Below are 22,116 nucleotides of genomic sequence, written 5' to 3' on the forward strand. Positions count from 1 at the left end.
CAGTGGAGATAAGCAACACCGCCATGGATTCCATTATTTCAACATCATAGGTGGTGCGTTGTCAGATTCTAGCTTTCTGGGTACCAGGTAGGTCCCATTGACTGGAAATATTCAAAGATAAGATTGACTGTTATAAATCTAAAAGGGTTTAGGCATATGAAAACTAGGTTTACATGTATTAATTGAATAAAATTTACACTTCTGCTATAGTGATAATCAGGTTGAGTAATAAAGAGGCTGACTATCACCATTGTTGTATATTATACCCAGCTCTCTCTTCTTGATAACAAAGAGTGAACAAATTGGCTTCATTTGGCATTATCTTATATACAAATATATAGAGTAACTGTGTTCTCTCTTGCATGTGGCTCACCCTCATGCCATAGGGTGTACTTCTTTTCCTAGTTTTACTTGGTCCAAATCACTCTGCAGAGCCTGTTTCTTTTCCCACCTTTAATTAAAATTCGCTACAATTTAAAAAACACAAATATATAGCAATGAACTTCTACAGCCAACTAGACTTTTACAAGTAAAATATATTGTGTATTTTTTGCCGAGGTTGACTTTATTATTAAAGGGCTAGTATAAATCTATCAAAAATCATTTGTTTAATTAATTACATTTATTGGTACATTTTAGATATATATAATGATCACATTCATCATAGGGAATTTGTAGCTATACATGATGTATCTTTATTGTTCTTTTTTCCCACCCCCTCTCCTCCCTTTAAGCCCTGTCTCCCTTCATATTTACAAAAGCTTTGTTACCATTTTTCATAAATCATTTTAAAAAGGAGTAACTGTATCTAATGCACAGTTGGGACTGTTTTAACAGAACTGTCTTTCACTGTGGTATAGTTTATCTCTAGTTTTTGTTCATCTATTGGAAGAGAATTCCTTATTCTTTTTGCCTACTGTAAGTTTGTCCTACAAAAGATTAGGTGGGTCCTATTATTATATATATATATATTTAGATATGGGGTCCATGGACATATGTCAGAATTTTCTCATTTGATGATCAATTTGGATTGCTTCCTAAATAGTTTAAGAAACAGTTATCCAAAGGGGTTCATTTCCTGATAGACTAAGTGGCCTCTTTGTGTCGGGTTTGGAAGCGTGGGGAAGACTCGCCACCCCTTCTACCATCCCCCTTACAGACAGGATGCCCTGCATTCATCTCTGGGTCAGAGCCTTTGGTCAAAGCATAGCACATTGACATGAATCCATTAGTACTTTCTGAGTGAAAATGATCCCCACCCTACATATGGCATGGCTGCAACTTTGAACTAACATTGCCAAAACGGTTCTACAGAACACAAATGCCCCCAGAAGTGTTATTAGGGTACATCCTTCAACCTCATCCAAAAGATGCTACAGTGTGTCGAATCTGGGAAAGCTTAGATGAGCTAAGTTAAACCAGTTTGCTTAGGCCTTTCATATGTGAATCTTCAAGAAATGGCCACAGGGCATAACATCTGCCCACCCTGCTTCACCTGACCAGCAGAGGCTTTTCTCAGTGACACTAATTAATGTCTCCGAGGACTCCAGCGTCACATGAAATACAAGCAGAGATGGCCCTCCCACAGCTGGGGGTGCTGAGGGCAGGCGTGAAAGAGGGGAGACGGGCATTGTGTAGGATGGGCAGTGACAGCGGATAGCAAAAGCAGAAGACTTGCTTACTAGATACGAAAATACAGCTAGAGATATGGAATAAGTTCTAGCGCAGAGCATATTGGGTGACCACAGTTAATAATTTACTGTCTATTTCCAAACAGCTCGAAGAGAGCATTTTAAATATTTCCAGTACTAAGCAGTGATAGATGTTTCAAGTGACAGACACGTCAGTTCCCCTGATTTGATCATCGTATACATGTGTCACAATATCACACAGTATTTACTTCATGGATTTCTACAACTGTTATTTGTCAATTTAAAAAAATAAGCCTGAAACCAAACTACCATTTCCCATGGCTGCCCAGGAGCAGCTCGGTGGAGTTACGGTCTGGGCCAATGTGGGCCTGTGCTAGCCACGTGTGGGCACTGCTTGATTGACCTGGGCTTTTCCTTCCTTGTCCAGGATATATCCGCAACACAAGCAGCATCTCTCCTAGGGGATACTCCTCCAGCTCCACACCGCAGCAGTCTAATTACAGTACCTCCAGCAACAGTATGAACGGCTACAGCAATGTCCCCATGGCCAACCTGGGCGTTCCTGGATCGCCAGGATTTCTGAACGGCTCACCCACTGGCTCCCCATATGGAAGTAAGTGCGTTCACCACCCACGCGGCTCTCCAGACCTCTCTGTCCCTGGCTTTTGTGGTTTAGCCTTTGGAGGGTTGGAAGGTGGAGAAGCTACATTCCTAAATCTTACTAACTTATGGGAGATAAGCCCATTTTCTGATGAAATGTCCTTCCTGCCTTTAGTTGTTTTCCCTCAGCTGGACTTTGATTCATCAGGCTACACAAGACCCTAAGGAAAGAAAGAGAATATGTGCATTTTTCTTTAGGCACTTTTAGATGTATTATTTTATTTAATCTTCATAAGAACTTTCTGAGGTTAATATTTCTGTGTTGCGGGCAAAGCAGTTTGGGTGCACAGCAGTTAGCTAATTTACCCACAATCACTGGGCTAGAATGTAGCAAGACAATAATTTTGGCACAGATTTGACAGCTTCACATAATTTGGTCACGTCACACTAATTTATATTTTCTTTATGGCATGGCTTCCCTCTCCCTGAAGTACCTCCAGAGAGGTACAAGTTGACTGCATGTCACATTGCGATAAATTGAGATAGAACCTCCTCATCTATGGTCTCACAGCAAAGTTAATGCCTTGGGAAGTTGTGAAAACCCATTTGAGGCTCTTTGGGAGCGAGGTCAGGAACTTGCACAATAGTCCCAGCAGCCCAGGAGTGTGTCCTTTTCAAACCTACGCAGGGAATACTTCAGGCCAGGGGACACGGTGGCAAGGAGAGCCCAAGAGATTTAAAAGAGTGCTCTTGAAATGCTGGGTGCTGTCGCAAGGCCCTGCAACTTGCCCTCTTTTCACCCACAGCGGGTCTCTTGTGCCAGGAACAAGGGCATGTCAAGGACAGCACACAGCCATGTCTACCATGGCCCAGGAAACGACATGGCCAGGAGGCTGCATCTCATAGCCTTTGGCCTTTGGTTCCCCTGGAACACACATGAGTTACTTCCCGGTCATCTGTTCAGGTCATCCAGTCAGCACTACACCATGCGGTGAGGACATAGCACCGAGTAGCAGGGGGCCGTGGGGGTTGTTTCTCTCAGTGTAACTGAAATTCTGTTACTACAGAGACATGAGTTCTGTCTTGTAGCTTGTCCTATGACCCAGGTTAATTAAAGTGGTCTAAGGAAATGAGTTATTAATTGATTTCCTTGCTTGTTTTTACCTTATGTTGTTCCAAAACTATTTTGAGGAATCGTGGTAGTCAAATAGGCAGTGTGAACATATAAAATAGAAACTAATAAGAAACCGGGAGAAGAAAAGAAGAAAATATGTTTAGGAAAATTATAAATCCAAGAGCAAGCATAGATAACATTCAGTGTATTCAAGGGAGCCAGGGAGCTGTTAATTGGGTTCTGAGTTTACAGAATGCCGAAGCAAAGAGAGGAACACTGTTGTTAGACTTCATGTCTGCCTCGTACTCTTCTAAGGAGCCGAGGAGGAAAGTAGACATCCCCGAGACCGGGGGAGGCCTTTCCCACACGTCCTCGTGGACAAGATGCCCAGTGTGGAAAGGGGCCACCTCTTTAGCAATCCCACAAGTGGCATGTTGGCAAGAGAGCCATTGTGCAAATCCTGTCACATCATCATGATGACAGCAGCAAGAGTGATTAACCATTGCATTCCACTTTCTAGCTTACAGAGCATGTTCACATCTCAAGTCCAGTTAGACCCTCGCAGTAACCTCATGACACGGTATAATAATTATGATCACGATCATTTCCCTTTTAAGAGATGAGGAGCTGTTAAGGGACAGACTCCAGGATTCTTAGCCAACAAATAGTACAGGTGGATTAAAGTGCCTGTCACCAGACTCAGAACCATGCTTTTAATTATTCAATAATATAAAAATATTTAATATGTTTATAATGTATTTTCAGACTGAACCAATTAAAATTCCCTCCATTTGACAATTTTTGTAGATTTAAAAATTGGTCAGTCTAATAATACAGTGTATGATGTGGTCAGAGAGAGAGGAGAGAGGGGAGAGAGAGAGAGAGAGAGAGAGAGTTAGTTGAGTGTCACCCAGTGTTTCTTACTAGATAATTCATCTGATCAGGAGGAATTCTTCCAATTACAGCAGGTGACTTCCTGGTCACTCAACCCCACTGCCACAAGAAAAGTCTTTAAATTACCTGCTCAAACCAGACCATATACACAGAAGAGGAAGAGTGGAGGGCTTACTGCCCAATCAGGAGTGGGAGAGACAGAGGACCCCTCCTCACTCCTGTCATGCTGGGTGTGATCATTTGCACCTTCATCTTCAGAGGAAGGATCTGAAGGAGCTGCAGACTGGCCTGGGATTCCAAACTGCATTCATTACAATCAAATTCCCCCACTGCAGAAATACCAAATACCCAATGGAGTTCATTACAATAGCACCTGCCCTGTATTTCTAACCCATGAAGTCTTCACTTCTCTGGGAAATATTTGTGCACGGGCGCGCGCGCGCACACACACACACACACACAGCCCAGGGGAAAACATTTTGTCAATTCAGTTGCTTGTGTCTGCAAACAATCCTATGATTTTGTGTTTCATTGTTTAAACAAGTCTGCTGTGGCTAGACCATACCACGGAGCAAGCACTTGCCAGAGACATTAAAACAGAAGTAGGGCCAAACCTCTCGGTCAAGTCTGACTTGCATTACAGCCAATGCAGACCATCAAAAACCTGCATCTTTCCTGCTTTTGCTCCCACACTACTTCAAAAAATGGCCAAACAGACGTTTTTCCAATTTTACACACAAACTTCACTTCCTGGTGGTAGCTGTGTGTGCCAAGTTCCAGCTCAGTGCAAGTTTTTATGGCTGGATTCTAAGCCCCTGACAATTGGGGGTTATAATGAAATGCTGACAGACCCCTGAGCGCCAGCAAATGCAATGGCTCGGTGCAAAGGAGGATGTGTACCCCGTGAGTTCCAGCTGGGGCTGTGCAAGCCAGTCAATCCTCGGAAGAAGAAAAGTGGTTTTTCCTGAACTCCCCACGTCCACATAGATTTCTGGGCCAGACATGCTTGCCTTTCCTTTGGCCTCTATCCATAGAGAGATAGATGTCCAGAGAAATTCTCACTTAGAAGTATGTGTGATCAGCTTTCCTAAAATGATGTGCTCTGCTCTCCCCAAAGATGGTTCACTCAACAAGCCTGCAACACCCATGGGGACCACTTCTTCTAAAGCAGAATAACCATGAAGCCAACCCACAGGGTAGGGTGGGATCCACACAGGCAGAAAGCCAACCTGTCCTCTGAGATTCCTCCTTCACTTACAGAATCTTCGACCAGGCCCTGGGCTTCAATATTTTTATATTTTCAGAAATAAATATTAAAATATTTTCTATTGTAAAATATTAAATGATCATTATAGAAAATGTAGAACATATGGAAATAGTTTTTAAAAGAAAGTATACTCCCACAGTGAGAAAAAAAAACATTTTACAACATTTTGATGCATTCTCCTACACCGCCCCCCCCCAAAATTACATGATAGTAACGTTCTCTTTACAGACATCTTGAAAATCACGTATAGGTGAAAGGAGAAAAAGAAAATGACACAGTATTTCTATGCAGAGATAACCATAGTTAACTTTTAAAGTACATCTTTGTAGTCATGGATATAGTTTGAAAATGGCAGGGTTAGTTTGGATGCACAACTAATGAGATTCTGCCGTCGAATCAATGAAAAGAGGGAAGGACAGAAGGTGGCTGAATTGCCAGCGTCACAGATATGAAATCAGGTTCCATAAAACCCTCCAGTGGTGCAGACCTGGGTCCCAAGAATGGAGAACAGATATTGAAAATTATGCTTGCTTTCAGAAATTAATCACAGGCCTCATGCTTTCCATAGAAATTTGAGAATATTAGGCTCTGCTTTTTTGTATCACTGGGGTTAATAGACAAACTTTGCTTACAGACAGTAAAGCCTTAAATCAAAGAAAAATTAATATCATTCAGGGAAGCCATTATGCTTTCCGTTAAGGACTTCATTGTTTCTTAGCAGAGAGATATTTTTCTGTTTTTAAGTTTTTATAGTTTTTACCCAGTTCTTCTACATCAAAAGTAATAGATGTCCATTGTAAAAAAAGAAAGAAACTTTGAAAATATGGCCAAATAAAAAAGATAAAATTTAAGAATACTCATAATTTCATTAGCCAGAGACACCATGGCTAAAACTTTGTATATACATCCTATCCTTCTAGATTTTGTTGTATGTATTTTTTCTTTAAACAAAAGTTGATTTGTGTATTTGTTATTATGTAATTGACCTTTTCCATCTGAGGAGGAATATATTCCCATATTAAATTCTTTTCCAACATTAGTTTTAATGTTTGCATAATATTCTATTGTATTGTTAAACATAGTTTACCCCAATGAGGGGTCACTTAAATTATTTCTCAATTTTTCATTTTTATCAAAACACCCTTGGATCTATTTTTTTTTCTATTTTGGCATATTCATGATTATCTCCTTGGGATTAATTTCTAGAGATTAAATTAGTGAGTCAAAGGATCTGCACATTTGAAAATACTTTACCAACTATTGTCAAAGTCCCTTCTGGAATTTTGATTCTCTCCTCAGAAGAGAGGGAATATATGTTTCCCTGTCCTGTGAATTTTTTCTTAATCTTTAGTCATTTAGTAAGTGGAAAGTAACATCTTGTAACCATTTTAATTAGCACTTTGTTACTAATCAGTTTGAGTGCTTCTCTACGGGTCTTTTAGTCATCTCATTTCTCCTCTTGTGATTTCCTTTTTGTGTCTTTTTCCCATTTTCCTATTGAGGTGATTTTCTTTTCTAATTAACTTACAAAATCATGCTAGCTATCGAGGACGTGAACATATCTAAATAAGTATTACAGATTTTTAAACTTGTCATTTGCGTGTGTGTGCGTGCACATGTGTGTGTATGCCTATGTGTCTGTTGCAGAAGTTTTTCAGTATGTGTCAAATCCATCTTGTGAATTTCAGTTTCAGGCTTTGGGGCTGAAAGAATTATGCAAATTGTATAACCTCCCTAATTTCTCTGCTAGCACTTTTATGATTTTGTTTTTACAGATACTGCTTAATCTGTTTAGATTTACTTTGGTGTTGAACACGAGGATATATGATAAATTCTAGTCTCCAAATTGCTTCTGTATTGTTTCTATGAATTTTTCCCCACTAATGTAATATGAAATGTCACCCTTATTAGCTATCAATTGTCATATATACCCAGATCTGTTTTTGGACTCTGTTTTGCTCCAAGGGTTTGTTTACCTATTTCTTTTTTTTTTTTTTTTTTTTGGTACCAGGGATCGAACTCGGGTCCTTGCACTTGCGAGGCAGGTGGTGGAGCCACTGAGCTAAATCCCCGGCCCTGTTTACCTATTTCTGTGTTAGCATACAACTAATATTGTTGTAGATTTATCATAACTTTCAATATCTCAGATAAGTCCCCCTTCCCATTTAAAAGAAAATTTTACCAAAACTCTCTGGCTCTTACACTTTTGTTACTGAAACATATAAACACAGAAATTGTGTTCGCTAAACTCCATGAATTAAAATTCCCTTTAGGGTTTGTGGCATAGCTATATTAATTTTTAAATTAATTTGGGTATCGTTTGGCATTTTTATCAAGGTTTTGTTAAATATTTTAAAGGGCCCGTGTTTATTCACCTCTGCAGCAATTCTTTCACGTCACTTTGTAAAGCCTGAGACAGCTCCTCTTCTAAGAAACAAATTTGAGCCTCACTTTATTGGGATCCATTATTAGGAAGAAAGTATTTGTAAAAGTGAGATCGATGGGGTACATAAGTGGGATGGAGCATGTGTGCGAACGCCCTGCTCGCGCTGAGAGGACCATCTCATCACAGTGGAGGAGAACAGGGCCTGCTGTTGGTGCCTTGGAATCGTGGAACAGAGCAGAGCTGGGTCGGCAGTCAGATCCAGGCCTCCTGAGACTCAGCTTCTTCTGCCTCTCATTCTGTTCCTTATAGAAAGGCGACAGTTGGTTTTTGTTTTTTGGTTTCCTTGAGGCTGAAACTAAGGCCAGAAGAGGAGAGTTTGTTCAGAATCATTAATAAGACCCACTCTTAATGCTTAATCCTGCATCCTTCCTTGGTAGAGTGAATTGGCCCAATTTCTTATGCATGCACTCCTTCAAGTATTACATACGGTTCTCCTGGACTCCTTGCTAACTTTTTTCCTTTTATTAATATCATTTGAAGAGAGAGATGTACTCAGTTATTTCTTTCTCTAGAGTTTTAAAGTCAGGACTACCTAAGGATAAGTAGTTTTTCGAGAGAGTTTCTTTTAATGTCTTTGGTTTGTAGTTCTGCTGCTCTCAGAGGCATTGTACTGGAGGTGACCTCTGTGAGTGCTTTATCTATGCAGTCGAGGGAACTAATTTTGTATATGTTTACCATAAGATATCAAAACATTTCGCCTTCAGTTCACCTTGTACTCATCATCCCTCCATCCCTATTTTTCACTTTTTATTTTAGACAGGGTCTCACCAAGTCACAAAGTTGCCCAGGCTGGGCTTGAATTTGCAGTCCTCCTGCCTCAGCCTCCCAGAGTGCTAGGATTACAGGCAGGCGCCACCATGCGCACCGTTTCTTTTCTTAATCCCTTGTGAAATTTACTCCTTTTCTGAGCAAGTGGAGCATAACGCAAAAAATCATCTTTTGCGTGATGCAACTTGGTGTGGCATCTGATGTTCCGAGGTCAGACACTTCCTTGTGTAAATTGCCTTTATTTTTCTTGGAAATTACAACCCTTAGCTTCTGGTTTCCCTTAAGTCATTTTAATGTTAATATTGTTAATATTGGTGTTTTTTTCTAAACATGATGTCAGGGGAGGCTGCCTTGCAGCTTTATTTCCCAGGAGCCCTGGAAGTCTGGGCCGGGGGGGTGGGGTGCGGGACGATCTGCTAAATGTTAATAAACTTTTACTTTTAATGAGGAATGGCCCAGGGAGATGCTCTCTCCAAGAAGATGTTAGCCCTAGGGCCTGGAAGTTGCTGGGGCTCCCAGACAGGCCCTCTTGGTGGAGTGCAGGAGAGGGTTCCAAGGCTGGGTGGATGTAGACAGGGTGATTTTTCAGGTGCATTGGGCTTTGTCTTTCCTCGCCATGCTTCTGCTTGTGCCTGCAGCCCTGACAGAGCTGCTCCTGCTGGTGCCTTCCCTGGCCTTCCCTGAAGAGCGCTCTGCCGACTTTGGCTCCTTGGCATTGCTTGTGTCCCCATGATGAGATCACTACCACATCCCTTCTTATGTGTGTCTGTTCCTCCCCCTGGACACAGGGAGATTGTTATCACATTCTACTTTTTAAAAGTCCCTGGAATCTGGAACAATGCTTTGAAATGAATAATTTCTCAATAAAAGCGTATTGAAGAAGGATCTGAATTTCTAGATGAGTCCTCCTTCTAAAGAGAGTTGTGCATTTACTTTCCAGTCATGTCATCGAGTCCCACCGTTGGATCTTCCAGCACGTCCTCCATCCTCCCATTCTCCTCTTCAGTTTTTCCTGCTGTCAAACAGAAGAGTGCCTTTGCCCCTGTCATCAGGCCCCAAGGCTCCCCGTCGCCCGCCTGCTCCAGTGGCAATGGAAATGGATTCAGAGGTAAGCGACAGTACCACTTTGGGGGTAGCATGGGACTGGTGCTTTGGGGCCTGCAGAGCACAGCATGACCCCATAGATGTAGCCACACACCCACAAAGAGATGCTTTGGCACTTCCTCCATGGGTCACGAATGGATGCGCAACTGGGGTCTTACTCTATCTAACAGCAAGGTGGGGAAAAGGAAGATGTCAGCAACCACAGATCCCAGCATTAAATGTGGCAGAGCCACACGTGCACTCAGCAGTGCCTCTCCAGTCTTTGCCACTATCCCTGGAATGTGCCTGGTCTCCCCATCTTATGCCACATGGTAATTACTTCTTATCTGGCTGCCTTGCTATCTGCAGGGCATACACCTGCCTGTGGCACACATGGAAGGAGCCACCAGGAACAACCAGCACGTTCTGAGAATTCTATCACATGCTAGCCAAATTGATAGCAGGTGCCTGATCAGGGGTGAGGTAGGAAAGGAAGAGGAAGAGACACACTGCTTCTAAGAACAAAAATTAGTATCACCCGTCAAACCCACTTTGGAGCAGCGTCCTAAAATATGATATGACGTAATGTAACACAAATGTGATGAGAACATGAGAATCTAATCATCCCATCGTCAATGGGAGGCAGCTGATGGCAAGAGAGCAAATTGGAACCTGCTGAGCACGATGGCTCACGAGTGACCCATGCTAGTGCAGGCTGTTCCTCGTATCTTGACGTGAGAACATTCATGACAGGCTGTGTTGGATAAAACCAAAAGGAGCGAGTGCAGCTAACTTCTTATGGGCCATAGCCTCTGAGGTCAGCAGAGCTCGCCTGGGGGTGGTGAGCCCTGGATGGGTCATACTGCCCTGGTGATTGACAACAGCCTCTGGGTTCCTTTAGGGACACCCGTGAGTGAGCCTTCTCCATCTGGGGGTGAGAACAGACCAGCGAGGTACATTAGGCTCCTGTCTCATCCTGCCACTAGAGAGGATGGCACCTTCTCCAAGTCAGGTGACTTGACTGAGAAATTGTCAAAACCCAGGTGAAAACCCAGCGTTCCAGAGAGCCATCAAAAGGGCTTTCAATTCTAAGTAGACAAAGCAGCTGGGACTCCATGCCACCCAACATGTGGGTAGTTGGAAACATCTGTATGATTGATGGGACTTTTGATTTTGGTTTTCATCCAGATGTCTAAGCCATAAAGAGTGCAGCCTGTAGCTAAGTGTCTCCACCTGCCAGCCTCTCATGGAGGACCTGTGGTTTCCATGCCATCGCTAGGGGGTGGGCAAGAGCTTACTCCCTGATGGCTGCAGCTCCAGAGGGAGAAATGAACCTGAGTGCTACATATTCACTGTATCTCCCCCTTACATACAATGCTTTTCTAAGCTCGCTGGCTTCATTCGTAGATGTTAGAGTGAGGGGAATGCAGAGCGAGAGGGTGAGCACAGCTCTCCTCACGTTGGCACAGGAGGAAGAGAAGGGTGCTACCCTTCTGATGCCTACCCTTTCTCACATGTGCCCTGAATTCGGGGCTTGGAGTTGCTTGTCTCAGATCTTCTCCTCGGGGTCTGTTCTGATCAGGGGGAGTCATTGGTGGAGGCTGCCAGCTCTCAAGGCCAGGACAGAGTTTTCATAGGCATCAGCAGCCTTCTGCCACCACCCTGCCTCTTGCTTCTATGCCTAAGCTCCCTGTGGTGCCACTGAAGGAGCCTTGCCTGGTCCCAGAGAGGTTCCTGCGGGGACAGCTGCAACAGAAACACCAGAGGACCCTCTCCCAGGTCCTCAGCCACACATATTTTCTGTTACCACCTGCCAGAGTGCTGGGGCTGGGACAGTGGCTGTGCGGCACATTCTTGGCTGTATCGGGAGGGGCAGTGGCTTAGCTACACACAGGCGCCGGCTGTAAGCTCTGGCTTCATTTCTATAGAATCTGCTAAGTGGCAAACCTCTTTTGGAACCTACGATTCCTCTAAACTTCCCTGATGACTTGAACCTTAAAAAGAAAAAGGAGAAGGGGAAGAGGGGAGGAGAAAGAAGTTTCTGTCAATTTAAGGTTGCAGCCTTAAAAACATTTCGAAGAACTATGAACACACAAAGCGATGTGCCTCGAAGTCAAGGCGAGATCTGAGGAGCACATTAGGGTGTTGAGGATGTGACAGGCACTGGACTCGCGGACACGTGCTGGAGTTAGCTCAGCTCTGCCTGGGCTGTGGGTGAATGTCATCTCACAGCCTCGGTTTCCTGGTTCCTTATAGGAAGCCTGACAGCTACTTCAGCGCTACTGTGAGCTGATTGTATGAGCAGAGCACAGCAAGGGGTTTTCCGTGCCACCCAGCGGGAGGAGGCTGGACTTGCCTCATCCTTGTCCCCGTGTTGGGGATCGGGTGACTAGAATCTCCATATCTAGAATGATGAGGTCTCTGCAGAGGCACAGAGGAGGAAAATCAAGCTGACACTGGCTGCACTATCTATAAGCACTGAGTGAACAAATTCTGGAATCACACTGATGGGCTGGGAGGTCGGTCTTTCCAGACACAGAGATGGAGAGAATGGCAGTGTGGGCTGAGGGCCCTGGTGGTCCCGGGATGATGAGGATGAGGGGCTCCTCTCTGGGCCATTGAGAGGTGACAGTCTTAGTGATAGACAAAGGTGTGTGCAGCCAGCCCTCGCTGAGAGCTACACTGCACGCATGCACAGAATGGGCTTCGGTCACAGCCATCAACATCATTCTTGGTTAAGCAGCTTGTCCAGGGCCACCCGGCAAGTGACTGGTCACTTAACTCCTAAGTTGGGACTCCAGAGCCTGTGCTCTGACAGCCCGGTGTCTCCAAACAGGGTAATAATGAAACGACTCTCTTCCCCATTCACCTTTCCCTCCTGTCTACCTGCCAACCAGACTAAAGGGAGATTACTGCTTTCCCCTGAATCAGACAATCAGAGTGTACCTCAGCATCCCCCCCCACCAGTGAAAATGCTTACTTTTTCTCCAATTTGTATTTGCTTTCTGTCTGTTGGCTCTGGTTTCTGCAAGTTTCCCCCAAAAGTTCAAGACATCATACTACAAGCGATGCCTGCATACTCCTGATTAAAGCAGCATGACTCATAATAGCTAAGTGTTGGAAGTGGGCTATGTGCCCATCAATGGATGATGACTGGATAGAAAAAAATGTCCTATATAGACACAGTGTAGTACTACTTAGCCATGAAGAAAGATCAATTTGAGTTGTCTGTAGGAAAATGGGTGAATTTTGAGACCATAACGCCAAGTAAAATTACCAAGTCACAGAAGGTTAAATCTGACATGGCTTCTCTTATAGGGAAAGCTAAAATAGAAATAATTGAAAGAGTAAAATAAAACAGAGATAACAGGAAACAGGAAGGTAGACTGTGAAAAGGGAAGGGGATTTGGCGTGGGAGGGGAGGGAGGAGGTAAATGGGAAGTATAAATGATTAAGATGCGGTAAGTGTATGTACCAATCCCCCAAGATGATTGTAATTATTATGTATCACAAACAGATACTAATAAAAAGTATTAGAGTCAAGGTCAACGTCTAGCACATTCGGTCCCACCCAGTGTGGGATGTGGGACTGGGATGGCAGGAAATATGCTGTTTTCCAGCATGCAGTGCATCTTGGTCTTTGAGCAGCTCTGCCTTCCCTGTGCTCCTGGGGTAATTCTCTGAGACTCAGGGAAAGGAAGAGCTGAGGAGTTTTAAATGTAACAGACAAGGGACAGTTGCAAATGTGAGTCAGAATTCTACTCCCAGGGAGCTTTGCATGCAGCATTTCTTGTCCCACCTTCTGCCTCATTTATCAGGCATTTGCAGTTGATGAGTATAGATTGTCAAGATAATATTATACACTGCGTGTCTGATTCATTTTCCAGCTCCCTCCAGGAAAAAAAAAACCCTCCTGCACTCTGGGATAATTACTAGAGTTGCTATATCTCCAAGTCATCAGGGAGTGTCCAGAATTGAACCGCCTTTATTGAAAAGTTACATCGATTCAATATATAGTAATACAGGCAAAAATAATTAAGGCTTTGCTAGCTGTGTAAGACCTTAATCCAGATCTCACAAACATTCAATAAAGGCTGTATGGGAAGGGAAACAGACGGCTGACAATTTTGCCCGAGAGAACTAGCCGTGATGGAAAAAAGAGGCAGAGGGAAGAGAGTGAGAGAGAGCGAGAGAGAGAGAGAGAGAGAGAGAGAGAGAGAGAGAGAGAGAGAGAGAGAGAGAGAGGGAGAGAGAGAGAGAGGGAGGGAGGGAGGGAGGGGAGGGAGGGAGGGAGGGAGGGAGAGGGAAACAGAGACAGAGAGGGGAAGAGAGAGAGAGATGGGTGGATTAGGGAAAGCGGAGAGAATTTTGGTCTTTTTCTTGTAGCTTAGTAAGCACAACTCAGCAAAAATGCTTTTATATTTGTACTCCCCCTAGATGTGCTGTAGGCAAGAGAGATCAAATAATCCAATTCCAGATATGGTTAGAAGTTTGGATGCAAAGAAGCTATTCTGCCATTTCCCAAGAATGTGAAGATTCTAGGAACTCCTCGTGTCAAAGCAAAGACCAGGAATGTGTTTTACTGTGTGGCTTTTTCCACATCTTGCTTCTCCAGTCTATTTCCTACATCAAGAGAAAACCTTGTACTTGGTTCTACCCCAGCAGGGATCATCCACATTTCTTGCCTAGATGGGGAAAGATAGAGCATGAGGAGGGAGGACTGGGGTGACTCCCACCGTGGGAAGTAAATTCAGTTTTCTGTCTCAGTGGATCCTCTTTCAGCACTGAATAGCCACATAGCATTGAGCACCAAAGGAAGACGAGCTATCTAGAGAAAAGTGCTAATGAGCTTTAGGCTAGAATAGATATAAGGACACCCAGGATGGATACAAAACCTGGTCTCTTATAAATGATGCCTAGTAAGTCAACAGGCTCAACATCTGGAATGTGCCTTTTGGGTTCAACTGAGTGATCTGGAATGGTATCATCTGGAAATTGTTTTGTCAAATAATGAAAAATATAGCACACATACATTGCAGTTTAGTGTACACGTTTTCATCTATCATCTCATTTATACAACTCATTAATGCAAAACAACAACAACAAAAATTACTCTGGGCTTCTCAAGCACAACTTGAACAAGTTTTTGGTTGTTTTCAGTGATTCCCTAAGGTTTCAAGGTTTCTGTCTGTTAGCCCAATCCTGGAGGAAATTTGTTTACTTAGCAGCTGAGGGCACCAGCTCCCTGGAGTGGATCAGTTTCTATCATTTCCATCCCCCTCCCCCTCTCTATACTACAATCTTTAACATAAAAAGTTTTCAAATCTCATTCTTGTGCTACTCTTTTCTTGCAGCCATGACCGGACTTGTTGTACCCCCAATGTAAAGAGGAGGAGGAACTGCTTTCTCATAGCACAAAACTACTTATTCTGATGGACCAATAATGAGGAAAAGCACTCTGAGCTCTTTGAGGGAAGAGTTGTACTCCAAATGGACATGATGGAATGTTTGGGAATGCAAGGAGTCACCATCTTGCTTGGTCTTACATTTCCCCTGTAGCTCTGATGGTAGCTACAGAAACTGACCCTCCTAGGGACAAGGACAAAAGTTGTCATTGATGGTCAGTGCTAAGAGCAGAAATGCGATTCTTTGTTACGAACATTATGAAAACCACCTTCCTATGTTTGTAAAATATTTAAGAAAAAAATTGGCAAACAATTCATGCTTAATATTTTGGATACTATTTGTTTTTCTTTGTAGGAAAAAAAAAGTTGAAAGTTTCTATTTTCTATGAAGCCTTTCAGATACCAATTTAGTTTATGCAGAAAAAAAAATTGAACAAAACAGGGTACCAGCATGGAAGACTTTCTTAAAATGAAACCTGAATTGAATGATGAAATGTTGTATGTGTGTTTGCTTATAGTTTAATCTCTTAAAAAACAAACAAACAAAAATGGGAAAAAATTTAAAAATGTTTTACAATTATTTAAATAAATAAACGTGTAACTTATTGTAAGTAGAAGTAGAAATTAAGACCTTTTTTTGGAAGAGAGAGGAATTTCTCTTCCTGATGTAAAATGAAAATGATGCAAACATGTAGTAACAAGTTTTAAAGGTGTGTGATTATTACTACAGTTACTTACTAGACTCTTACCCCCTGTCATGCATCCCCCTTTTCTATCATTTTATTGACCCATGAGCAAGAACATGTAACATATGTAGATTTCCTACAATACAATACACTGCATAAAAACAAGACACAAGTCCATGCACATACACAAGTCCTCACACCCATCATTTGCCTCCCAGCTCTGTCTTCTCAGGAGCCTCCATACCCCTTTTGATGAAAGGATAACTGTTAACACTCCTTGTGAATAGTTTTCTTTTTTTAAAAAAATCCACATTAGCTTCCAACATTGTCCCCTGAGCAAGGCAGAGAATTCTTGTGCTTTAGTATGTCCCAAGCTTTGAGCATCCCAAGGAAAGAAGTGGCTCACCTTTGGGAAGAGCGAAAGTCACATGGCTTTGCTAACCAAGAGCTCCTTTGGAATTCTTCCTTGCCAGAACCACACACTCCCTCCTCTTTTGGGTAACTGGCTCAGCACAGAGACCTAAAGCCTAGTGGAACTTCAGAAACAGAGTTTGGAAAATTTAACTCTGCTCCTTGGACTCTTAAGATCAATTTTAGAATATCCAAGTCCTTTACCTTCTCTGTAGTTTTCCCCTTTTATGTTCTTAAATTCACTTAAAAAAAACCAAAAAATACATATCCCACTTGATGTTTCTGAGCAAGAGTGGGATGGGATGTGGAGGAGCAAAATTAAAATCCCTAAGCCCCTCTCCTGATGTTCAGAGACATGGAAATTGAGATGCGAGGTGGAGACTCAGAGATTAGGGTGTCTATGTTCCAAGCAGCATAGGTACCCAACCCTCTGATGGGCTCCCCGCAGTTCTGTGACCAGCTCTTAGGAGGGATTTTGCAGTGGCTGCTAACCGTGGTTGACTCCTCAGAGCCTGTGGGATCCAGGAGATGTACCAAGACACACTTGGATTGCCAACAGGATGCCACTTCTTCCCAAGTCAGAGTTCTCGTTGGCTCACTGAAATAAGGTTGATGAGCAGACTTAGTTTTGGGCTTGGTTGGGTTCTAACATTAGAAATTGAAGCAGCTGTCATGGAAAAACATCTTTAGTGCATTGGAGCCAGTTTCAGATGACCTTCTCTGCATACATATCCACATCAACTCAACCCCAGCTGTCCTATTCACCTCCAGTTCATCCTGGAATTACCCAAACGATCAACATTTTTTGGTATGCATATGAGAATCCAAGGCTTTGGAAATCTGGCATGCTTTTAACTACTGTGGACAGTCCCTCATAGTCAGGGCTTAAAGCAGCAAAGTACACAGAAGCATGCAAGCAAAATTTCCCCAGTGAACAATTCCACGGACGGGGAAGAATGTGTGGAATACGAACATTACCATCCCAAAGTGAAGGCAGAACACAATTAAGCATGTCTAGACCTGGATTTGAGCCAGTCCAACATAAGGGAATGTTTTTTTTTTAAAGTAGCATTGCTTTTAGAATCTGTGAATTTTGCTCTTGCATGAAGATGAGTGCAGTACTGTCTTCAAAATGATTGTAGAATTTGTTGGTAGCTTTACACCGAAAAGTGTGCGTATCTAAATACCAGACATCTTTGACCATTCAGCTAGAACCTTGGCAGCAACAGATCTATTTAACTGTACAAATGTGTGTAAGGATTATTTTTTAGTGTACTAATAAATTAAAAGCAAAGCTACTCTGTCCTTGTTAGTCATTGCTGTTGAATCATCCCAGTCCCAGGTTATTTTTATGCCCCTTGGAATACGAGTATTTCTATAGGTAGCTACGAAATTCTATCCTATCTTTCTAAGAGGAGCTGTGTACGATTTTTCATTTAAAGGAACAATTTACTTCATTATTTATCTCATTTTTTTGTTATAGCATCAAAATTCTTCCCAGTTTTTCTTTGCACATTTCAATATGCATGGTTTAAAAACCATTATCTTCTCTACCTTTTGTACAGTAAGGTCGTCTCATTTTCAAACTGTACAGTTTCACTTTATTGTTTTGCTTTGTCAGTTATATACAGTATAAAGTTGCTATGCACAGAGCTTTTTGTAAAGACAGCTTTTTGTTTACTGTTTTTAATGGTCTTACTTACGAAAGAATATCTTGTTTGTAAAATGAATAATGTCTACTTCAGTTTTAAACTTTAAATTATCCTAACAAAAAATAAAATTTTTGTACTGTAAAAATGACTCTTTTATTTTTAAGTAGAAGAAACTTAGTTTGAGATTTAGTCTTAACTTTGGGGACTTACTTGTAACTTCCAGTGTATTATTTTTCCTCTGGTTGAGGAAAATTACTTCAGCTTTGGCCTACATGGAAAGCATACCTGGAGTAGCGAGGGCGCATGACTTCTGCTTAGTTTTCTGCATGTATTTATCTGTGTGCCCATTTGGCCAAATCCCTCCATAAAACCCCTAAAACTCAGGACACCCTGTTTGCTCTGTTGGGTGTTAGTCGCCTGAGATCTTGAGGTGCCTGGGAATCTGTCATGATTTGAAACTGTTTGCTGAACACTGATGAATTAGAGGCATGGGCACAAAGACTTGATTCCTATTCTCAAATCACAGAAACAGACCCAGCCACAAAGGAAACAGAGGGTAGCTCCCTCAGGAAGACAGAAGGGCTGGAGCCATCACAGAGACAGCAGCGGTCAGTGAAGTTTCCCTGGGAGGCTGGGCTGGACAAAGCCTCTAAAGAATTCTCAATATTTTGTAGCAGAGGCTGGAAGTGATTGCCACAGATGGGAAGGACAACATGAGCAAAGACGTATGAAGGAAAATTCACAAAACACATTTAGGAGAATTCGATCCTACATGCAATTTTCCACCAGAATACTCACAAGTATAATCAGAGTATCTCATTTCTCTTGATGAGGTTACAGATACAGTCTAACACATAAACCGCCCTCTTTATGCAAGTAGATGAGATGCTGTTTCTAAGCAGGAAACCGAGACAGCCGCTGGGCTCTTGCTTTTCTTGAGGAAAATTAGCTTTTCTTTCCCTGTATCTTTGTACGGCTGATGCCTTCTCATCCCTGAGGCCTGGGTTTAGGTGCTGTCTTCTCAGGGAGGCCTTTGCTGACAGGGATGGATGACACAGGCTCCCCTCTGTAACTGAACTCTTTAGTGTCCTGGTACTAATTCCCCTTCACCAGTTACTTCCCTGTTGGTGTCTGCTCTACTTCAAACACGAGGCTCCTGAGTGCAGGGACCGTACCAGTGTCAAATGTGCTCAGATGAGGAGTCCAGAGTCTAGGCCTGGGGTCTCTCGAGTGGTTAAAGGAGTGAATGTGTGGCTCTATTTTGACCCTTGAGGCCACTCTCCTTTGCTGTGTGGGAAGTTACTTCTTGAGAATTACTTTGAATTATCTATTAGAATTATCTTGTCAATTAATCAAAAAGATTGCAAAGTGCGCCCATAATGTAACATGACCAGCTGCTTATCAAACATAGGAAACCCGCGGTGGGAGTGGGTAGGAAGAAGAGGCCTCTGGCCAGCAGCCCGCTGTCCTTGGACCTTATCCCACATGGACTCTCACGCTCAGAACTCCGGAACCAGATCTGGACCTTTTGGGAAGGAATACAACCCATTCTTGGTCTCAGGAAGATATTTACCTTGTAAACACACACTTGAATCTCAGAGCGCTTGTGATGCAGACACCCAACTGCAAGAGGTTCAGACTGACTCTAAATGGGAGCTAGATGGGATTCAGAACTTCACGGCTTAAGTGCTGACTAGGTCCCAGAGCACCTTGTTCCCTTGTGAGGAGCGTGGATTCCCGGCATAGGACTATACTACAGGTGATGGGAAGGCAAAAGGAACTTAATTCATTGACTTGTTAGATGTAGGAATGGACGATGGGGCAACTAGCTTCTCTCAATTTGCTAGACAGTTGGATTCTGTGGTATTATGAACTGAAACAAGGAATAAAAAGCGGACCAAGGGGCCACAGATTTAACTCAGTGGTTTCGCTGCCTGCTGTGCAAGTGCAAGGACCCGAGATCGATCCCTAGTACCAAAAAAAAAAAAAAAAAAAAGCGAGGGGAGGGACCAAATTGGGGGGTATGAAAAGAGGTAATGATTTTAAACTGGGACACATCTGCTATGATTTCCTCTTTCTTTTCTTGGTTAGTTGAAGATTGTTTTCATGTTTATTCAAGAAGACTAAGGAGAATTATACTCATTGGTTTATTCCTATCTTTAAAAAAAGACTGCTCTATTTCTACTTGAGTGTCCATTTGGCTGAGCATAAAGTTTCTGGGGTTACACTTTATTTGAAAACTTCAGAGGAGTTTGGCTTCATTTTGTTTGTTTCACCATCTTCTAGTGTTCATGTTGCCACAGAAGTGTTTGAAGCCATACCTATCTTTCCCATTTCCTGCTTGTTTTCATCCCCCTCATATAAGAAAGGCAACTCCAACTTATTGTGTGAATCATACCAGCTTTGAGAGAAAGAGGGCATACAATAAACAACTGAGCTTGGAAGACAGATGTGGACTGGAACTATCCCATGATAACTCTCCTTGTCAGTGATTTGGTATTTTCGTCTGCCCACCCAAGGAGTCTTTCTTTATACTCACAGCCCAGTGATGTCACCAAGATATCTGTTAATGCTGATGCTCTGTGTCATTCCCACCCCACTCCACTCCACTCCAGGATACTGCCTTCCTTTTCAATGTGTAGGTTCAAGTCTTGTATTTCTGGACACTTCTCTTTCATTAACATTGAAGTATATTCTGTCTTTCTTCATTCTGGTCCTTCTTGCCAAAGACCCTAGTTCTATCTCTAGTCTCCATCGTTCATATCTATTACATTTTCCTCTGGTATTTATCACCTTTCATTTATTTTCCTTTTCTTTTTCCTCCCCACTCATAGTATATGTATATAAATCATATTTTGATATATTTTGGTAATATTCCTCTGATTAAAGTGAGTTTCTCCTGAACGAGCTATTTGTCAAGTCTGACTCTAGCAGTTGCTGACCCATCCCCAGCCCTTCCCACTTCCGGTTTGACTTTGCCTGCACCACCATCCCCTTCTCTGCAAGTTGGGTTTGAGTGACTCATATTCTGGGTCTCATCAAAAATGGAATTCCAAGCTCTCTTTCTCATTACTCCCCCCTTTTGGTGAGTGATTCTAGGAGGGAATTGGTGGAAAAGTTACTATAATAGTATTTTTGTCTGGTATCTTCCTGCCGTAATTGAAGAAAAGTGAGAGCTGTATAGTGTTATGAGTTCCTACAGTTCTGTCATCACATACCTTTTGGACTTACAGCTTGCCTTGGACCGGTACCCCTGTGGTCCAACTCAATGGCTAGATTCTTCATTTTCTCCACTGGATTTTGTCCAATATAAATAACAAGATACAAATAACTTCTAAAATAACAAATAAAAGTGATTGTCTGCTGAAATTTGTTATAATGAATAATACACAAACAGGGATCTTTGCCTGACTCCTAGAAATCTGTTCAATGGCATATGAGCCATAACACCATTGGCAGAATTTTGGTAACTCCCCTAAGGCCGATTCCACTTGGAACAACAAACCCTTGTTTCTTAAATAAATCTTATGAACAGAAGACGGTGTGATAAAATGGAAATAGCTAGGATTCAGAGATTTGGATTTAAATTCAAGACCTACCATCTTTAGCTATGTAATCTTGAATAAATTACTGCATTAAGTCTTAGTCTTCTCAAATGCCAAACAAGTATACACAAAATAACTACAGGTACACATGTAGTTATTAGGATTAAACAACAAAAATACATGTACCTTAGAAAACATAAATTCAATGAGGATTAAACATAACAGGGAATATAGCGCTGTGCTATATTCACTGCTACATTCCCAGCATATAGAATTGTACTTGGCACAAGCAGGCACTGAATAAAAACTGAATTGCGTGAACATGTAAAATTCTAACATGTGATAAAGGCTCAGCACATTCAACAATAATAGTTTCAACAGGTGCTTTTGGCATCCCAAGACTTGAGTTTGAATCCCAACGTCCCCGCTTGCCAGTACAAGGATACAGTGAGCAAAGGAACACGGAGCTTCTGGTCCATCCTCTCTAAAGAAGCACCTGCTCTTGCCCTGGAGTTGAGTAGCAGCTTCCTTTCAACGGCCACAGCTGCCTATCCAACAGGTGCTAAAAGCGAAGCAGTCAGGGCTCCGGATTT

At 42.4% G+C, this 22,116-nt stretch overlaps 1 protein-coding gene across 1 annotated transcript in view; it reads left to right on the top strand.

The window, feature by feature from the left end:
- Nucleotides 1-17,624, top strand: part of Ebf2 (EBF transcription factor 2) — a 189,165-nt gene extending 171,541 nt beyond the window's left edge. Inside the window, exons 14-16 of the mRNA XM_004848366.3 lie at nt 2,080-2,265; nt 9,682-9,849; nt 15,179-17,624. Coding sequence (XP_004848423.1) covers nt 2,080-2,265; nt 9,682-9,849; nt 15,179-15,210 — 386 coding nt within the window. The 3' untranslated portion in view covers nt 15,211-17,624. The remainder of the gene's footprint in view (nt 1-2,079; nt 2,266-9,681; nt 9,850-15,178) is intronic.
- The last annotated feature ends 4,492 nt before the right edge of the window (nt 17,625-22,116 follow it).

The sequence above is a fragment of the Heterocephalus glaber genome, unplaced genomic scaffold, assembly GCF_053883595.1.
Source record: "Heterocephalus glaber isolate CG9 unplaced genomic scaffold, H.glaber_assembly_v1.0 deba00001460, whole genome shotgun sequence".
NCBI lineage: Eukaryota > Metazoa > Chordata > Mammalia > Rodentia > Bathyergidae > Heterocephalus > Heterocephalus glaber.